The sequence below is a fragment of the Rattus norvegicus genome, chromosome 11 (genome assembly GCF_036323735.1).
Source record: "Rattus norvegicus strain BN/NHsdMcwi chromosome 11, GRCr8, whole genome shotgun sequence".
NCBI classification, from domain to species: Eukaryota; Metazoa; Chordata; class Mammalia; order Rodentia; family Muridae; genus Rattus; species Rattus norvegicus.
This window is the reverse complement of record NC_086029.1, coordinates 29,191,834-29,198,800: the sequence shown is the minus strand read 5'-3', so window position 1 is coordinate 29,198,800 and position 6,967 is coordinate 29,191,834. Positions and strand designations below refer to the sequence as shown.

General features: G+C 37.5%; 1 protein-coding gene across 5 annotated transcripts in view; it reads right to left on the bottom strand.

The window, feature by feature from the left end:
• Window positions 1-477: 477 nt before the first annotated feature.
• Window positions 478-6,967, bottom strand: part of Usp25 (ubiquitin specific peptidase 25) — a 110,041-nt gene continuing 103,551 nt past the window's right edge. For 3 of the 5 annotated variants that reach the window (XM_063270605.1, XM_063270602.1, XM_063270603.1), the window contains 4 exons: window positions 5,954-6,033; window positions 3,323-3,446; window positions 2,142-2,337; window positions 478-1,852 (listed from right to left, as the gene is read on the bottom strand). In XM_063270605.1, coding sequence (XP_063126675.1) covers window positions 1,680-1,852; window positions 2,142-2,337; window positions 3,323-3,446; window positions 5,954-6,033 — 573 coding nt within the window. In that variant the 3' untranslated portion in view covers window positions 478-1,679. Of the gene's footprint in view, window positions 1,853-2,141; window positions 2,338-3,322; window positions 3,447-3,478; window positions 3,873-5,953; window positions 6,034-6,967 lie in introns of those variants that run through there. The other 2 variants (NM_001107114.2, XM_063270604.1) reach the window with 2 other exon arrangements.

Genomic DNA, 6,967 nt, shown 5'->3' with positions numbered 1-6,967 from the left:
TGACATGTGTGATAGCTAGCAAAGTGGCAACAACAATGTAAAGTTTCTAGACTTGTAAAAGAACAAGGACTGTAAACCCAAACACTTTAATGCCCATAATATGCCACGCCTCATTTACACAGGTTGGGTCCCAATGATTCCTCCTGGCTGCCTCACCACACAAAATTCCCTTTGCAAAATTATATTGCAGAAGTCATTGTGTCAGCTTCCTCTAGTACAGAGGTTATCAACCCCCTTGGAGTCATACATCAGGTAGCCTTCCTATCAGATATTGTAATCCGTAGCAGTAGCAAAAGTCTAGTTATGAAGTAGGAACAAAAGAAGTTTGTGACCGAGGGTCACCACAACGTGAGGGACTGTGCTAAATAAAGGGTCAGAGCACTCGGAAGGGTGAGGAGCCCTGGCCGTGCTGTTGGATCTTTGGTGACAGGCGCTTGTAGAGCATATGCTTGGTGACGCGATAACAGACAATAGACACACAGGGTAATGATATAGTTTACTATGCTAACAAAGTATCAGTTATAAAGAATTTTTATAAATTCAAAAATAGATCGGTGGTAACATGATTACCTTTAAAGCATTAATCTAGATTTTCATTCACAACATCACTTCATTGATCTTAAAACAGTAGCTCCGTCCATAAAATAGTCTACGTCTTTTACCTTTTTTGAAAAAAAAAAAAAGGAGGCGAATAAAAAGTTAAGATTCTTATAATTATTAGTCGAACTATCAATTTCATTTCACAGCATTGATTAGTAGAGGACATTTCTCAATTAAAGTAGTATATAATTTACAAAAATAGAATAATTATATAATGAAAAACATTGCCCTCCATTATGAAGAATACATGTATGTGCATGTATGTGTGTATATGTGCACATTTTTTTCTTTTTAAATTTCTCAATAGCCCTTATTCAAGTACTTTTTCAGTTTTCTCTTGAAATAATCACCTTGTATTATTTACACATACATAAAAGAACAAACGTTTAATCTAAGGAAAGGTTAAAAGCTTCAGTGCAGCTTGACTTAAAATCCAGTCATTCACTTCAATGAAATCTGACTGGACATAACATGTTTAGGTCCAAGAACTCAATTGATATGGACACATCGAAGTGCTAAATACTTAGTACATTTCCAACATGGTTCCATTACACTAACACAAAAGGGCTATTGTGTGCACCACCCAATGTCAACCCCACAACTACAGTCCTTTATAGAACTAAAATACACACCATTATACAATATGCCTGCTTACAAACACATAGGTAGCCATAAATAAAACTTTATTCTTTGACTTCATTTACAAGCTACCAAATAGTATGTATCATACACAGTGCTGAACACTTAATGGCTTAGTCTTAAAAGTTCCAGACTAAACGGAAAGCTGTTTGTAAAGAAAACTGAGAGGCAATACTGCAATGGAAGGCAGCAAAAGCATAGCCTTGCCACAAGAAATCAATTCATTTGTAATTATACATCGGTTTCGATAAAACAAGGGGAGTGCCATGCGATTCTCAGGTTTATTGTTTGTAGTCTTGGCTAAGGTCGGCATAGTCGTTTTGTCTTTTGCAGTTATTAAAATAAAAAGTTAAAAACTCTAGCAGCAGCAAGCAACCCCCCTGGCAGGAAGCTGGGGTGAGAACAGAGTTTCTATGGTGACCATGAGAAGTCCGGGCAGTTTATCTTCCATCAGCAGGAGTGCGACTGAGGGACAACATGATTCGGGCGAATCGCTCGCAGAGTTCATGCGCAGAATAGGAAGGTAACTTTGGCGGCTCGTGGAAACCTTTAATCTCTGTAGAACAATCAAGCAGTTTTGGCAGAAAATCCGTCAGCTTTTCTTGGAGGTTGGCTGCAAATACAAATAGATTTATCTAAACACAAAGAGAAGTGAAAGGAACACCTCTTGCAGGCTTCTCATAGAAGATGAAATTGCTTCCATTCTAGGGATCTGAGCTTTGCTTTTGTAGTTTGATTTGTAAGGCACATGGCAGCAGAAATGTGCACACCTCAGCTCTGAAGGAGGGAAGTGGCTATAGTGTGGAGGCGGAAGAACTCCAGGATGTCAAAGGAGGCCAGAGATGACAGCGGCCTCCTCCGCTCCTGAGCCATCCCGGGGCCGAGCAGCACTGCTCACTTACGTTCCATGTCTTGCCCCAGGTATGAACACCATCGGTTCCTCATGTCCTCCACAGCAAGGATATCTCTCTCTTCCGTTTCATCCACCAGCAACAAGGGCAAAAAGGGAACGATAAACTCATTCATAATAATTAAGCCATTGCTCACTTCTCGGTCCTCTCCAGACTCGAACAGCTCTGCCGCTTGCTCATTTAATTTCTTGATGGAATGAGAAAAAAAGGGACACATTTTGCTTCCTCTTACAGTTAAGAAAGGAGGACCTGAACATGGTAATACTGAAGACAACATGAACAAAATGTTCAAACAGTATCAGAACAAATAACAATCAGGTATAATGCCACCAATTATATACACCAAACACACACACTCTCTCAGAAAAAGCTACATAGATAACAAAGACAATAGAAAAAGAAAAGAATTATCTTTCAAATGACTCAATGAAACCTGAAAAAACAACACTTCACACTAAAATTAACATAAAGGAGTAGTTCTAATTTCTAAGAGAAAGTATTTCATCAAAAGATCCATTTAAACATTCTTTTCTTACATTTAATGCATATAACAAAACTAGAGAGGTTTATTCTCATCTTTCTTAAACGGAAAAACAATTATTACTTAGTGGTTTGCATTATGGATGAGAGTAATGCTAGCAGGAGACAGTGGGTCCAATGTAATCACATTTTAGGGGAATTTCATGTGGGGGAGCTAGGTGATTTAGTGTGCATTAATTAAACTCTCTACATATGTAAAGTTACGTAACATAGAGGAAACTTTTTTGAAGGTAACTTTAAAAATCTTCAATAATAATAATAATGATAATAATAATAATTTAGAGAGACTAAAATATTTGAAAAAAACTATCAGTCTCCCACTGTAAATGAAAGGAAATATGTTCAAGGAAATTTTCAAGCTAAGTCCAGAATGACTGACTGCTCTCAGGAACCTAATTGTTTGCTGTATAGAATGTCTTTCTTCATGATCTAGTCATCCTTTTATAGCAAACAGGGAATGGCAATAGAATGATAAAATCTGGAAATACAAGGAAAGCAGTAGTTTTTCATTAAAAACACTTTATGCAGAAATTATGATTTTTATCCAACAGTGTTTACAGTCGATTACCTATGTGCAAAACTGTAAAATGTGCCTAACGAGAAAAATGTGAACACCTGCAATTTCTACTCACCAGTAAACACTCTCTTCTGTAATGTGATATCAAGTCTCCATCATGCCCTCTGTATGGACCCTTGGACAAGAGCTCTTTGTTATTCTGATAAGCACAGATAAGGAACAGCAAGGAGTCTATATAACTTAAAATAAACATAATATTAGTATTTAATTACTATCAAGCAATCTATTAACTATAAAACAATGTTTTATATACCTAAGTGTCTATTTCCTATAATAGAATACGTTCAATACATCAAATGAGCAAACACACCTTTTTTAACAAGAGCTAAACCTGAAGGTGGGAAAGTAAAGCAAAGAACTAAAGACCATGGGAGAATGGCCTCGGCTGCAGGAGTCACTAGGCCTTCTGTTGTCTCTGTATACTGTGATTTGATGCTTTCCACATAGGACCAAAAGTCTGATGTGAGGCCAACAGTCAATGTTTTTAACACAATATTTTCCTACGAAAAGATTACTTTTGTTAACTTTATACTTACATGTATTATTTGTTCCATGCAATGACCATGTAAGTCAAGTTTTTGTATGTAGAGAAAAATTTTTGGCCACTGAGAAAACATAAAAGGAAAAATGCCCAGAGGAGATGACGGACAGAAAGCAGAAAACATACTTTCAATTTGGAAACTTACGGGACCAATTAAGAAGGGTTAAACTGGGAAGGGAGAGAGAGGTTAGGACAGAGGAGCTGGTATGGGAAGGGATAAACAACACCAAAGACCCCTTAAACAAGATAAACTGAGGCTTACTACACAAGCTGAATGCACACATGCATGCATGTATACATATATAGATACATACATACACCTACACACACACACACACACACACACACACACACACACACACACACACACACACACACACATTAAACCAGAGTGACATTATGACAGGTCATCAATGCCTCTACTATTCTCTACTGAAGAGAATAAAGGAAAAAGCCAAGGGCCTTGACTGAGTGACTTCCTTTGGAACTGCTGGCCACTGAGGTTTCCACAGACCCCTAAACATTACAGGATGCCCTGCCTTTAGCAACACTCTCGACTTGATGGCAAGTCCCTGTCACTGAAAACAGCACAGCTACAACAAGGACTAGCCTGGCAAGACAGGCTACTGACACGACAGTGGCACAAACACTGCAGGAATGACTGACTGCTCTCTGATAGGATTTATGTGCCCTGAAACAGGATGAAAGTCATAAACAGCAGCACTTGTAGGCTAAGAAGCTGGGGCTAGGCAGGGTGCTGGCCCTCAGCAAGAGCTCTGGTATGCAGAATGGACACTAAATGTTCAATGGATGTGCCTGTACTACTAAGAAACTGACGTCATTATAGAGACTTAAATGGTCATCCGAGGTGTACCTTGGACAGTTGGACAGTCATATCCTAGAAATAAGTGCCCACTTGTCATTAGAAACACGGCATCGCCTTAGTGGGAACCTCCTACAGTCTATTAACGCAAGTGAAGAAGTAGGTCAGTAGTTATTTTGCTTGGCTTCAGTAAGACACTGCATTGAAAATAAAGCAGTCTCTTAAAAAATCACTAGGTTAAGTATTTTGATACTAAGAAATTGAATAAAGTATGGAGAAATGAATATAAACTAGCAAATTATAGAAATGAAAAGTGCATAAAATGTTTTCATAATAAGAGTTATAATATTGATTATTTTATTATTTTTAGATGCCTATTTGTATTATATAAAAGAAAGAAAGGGTACAGATTTAGATGGGTAGCAGAGTGTGGATGGTATGGGGGAGGGGAAATGATAATTATACTATATTAAAAATCAATTTTTCAATTAAAAATAAAACAATTAAAATAGCAATTTTACAGTTAAATACATTCAAATTTTAAAATTATCTTCAATTTAAAATGTATGTATCATTTATAAGTTTTTAAAGAAAAACTTTTTTTTGTGGGTGTGCAGTAGGATTAAACCTTAGGCCTTGTGCATACTAGGCGAAGAACACTGTAAGTGAATTTCCTATCACTAATGCTCTCTTTATGGTACCTGCGGATTCAGATGAAGACAGAAGAACGGCTTCTGATGTGCGTCTAACTAAGCTGAAGAAGAAATATACTAACCACTGATGTCGCATATGCTCAGCCCTTCTGTTCTCCGCATTATAAGGAAGGGCTTTATACAGAACTTTCAATTAGAGTCCATTAGGCTCTAACAGGCATATCCAAACTCATGGTCACAATAAACAATGTTAAACTCAGTCCTGGTCAATTCAGTGGGCAAGGAAAAAAAACCAGAAAAGAGTAGACATGAATGCTTGTGGGAAATTGGAAGTGGGGAGCAGTTGGAAAGGTCAGGGAGGAGGATGGCAGTGGGTGGGTGGGGTCAATGCGGTCGTGAATATGCAATGTGTCCATGTGTGAAACTATTGAAGAACAAGAATAACAAAAACACAAATGCCAACTTTTTGGATTTAGAGTAAAAGCAAAATATATTTTATAGTGAGAGTATTTAATATTGTATTAAATTTGCAATATTCTATAATTTAAAATTGTTTTTAGCTAAAACTTTCATTAAAATATAATCTTCATATTCTGCATCAGGTAGCAATTACTGAATAGAATTAATGATCAGAACAAACATTTTTTCCACATTTTTTCACTGTCTTACCTTTCTCTCTGAAAGTTTTCTAGTCCAATTATGAGATACATAGTTGTTTCTCTGAATTTCTTATAATCTGCGTGCCACTCCTGTACATTAAAATATTAAAAAAGAAAAGAGTAAAACTATGGCAAGAGTATAAAACGATGCACTGTTCTGATAGTTATACAGAGAAATGAATTTAAAATTAAAATAATTTAGGTAGCACACTACTTTTTAGTATGATGATGACGATGATGATGATGATGATTATCATGTATTTAGTCATGGATAAGAAATTAAACAATATTACCAGAAGGCTAAGAATAGAAGATAAAACATAATGAAATGGCAGGATGACCAAATGGTTATTTTTCTCTTCCTATAAAACATTCTTCAGTATAAAATTTACTAATATTAGAATTGTACAGACAGGAATATTCTATTGATAGAGTTCTGTCCAGAGCTTGAACTTGTTGCTTGATACAGAATTTTAAGGAAATAAAAACTGTCATAGTTTACTTATTCATTATTATTAAATAGGAGGAATTTTAAATACTCTGCAGAGTACTCTTGACACATGGTGAAAAGCAAGCCCCCTTACCCCAAAAACAACAGTAAACAGGGGTACTTAGGGCAAAGAAACAACAATAACAACCCCCCCCATTTCTTAAAGAATGTTTCATTCTCTCTGCAGACTCCAAACTCCAACACTGTTGCTGTTGCCAAGAGGCGCTTGCTGACAGGAACCTGGTGTGGCTGTTCCCTGGGAGGTTTTGCCAGCACCTGACCAATAGAGATATGGATGCTCGGAAACAACCATCAGACTGAGCTCCAGAACCCTGGTCGGGGAGCTGGCTGAAGGACTGGAGGAGCTGAGGGGATTGCAACCCCAGAGGAAGAACAAAGTCAGCTGGCTGGATCACCCAGTGCTCCCAGGGACTAGACCACCAACCAAGGAGTATCCAGGGAGGGATCCATGGCTCCTGATACATATGTAGCAGAGGATGGCCTTGTCTGACAACAGTGGGAGGGGAGGTCCTT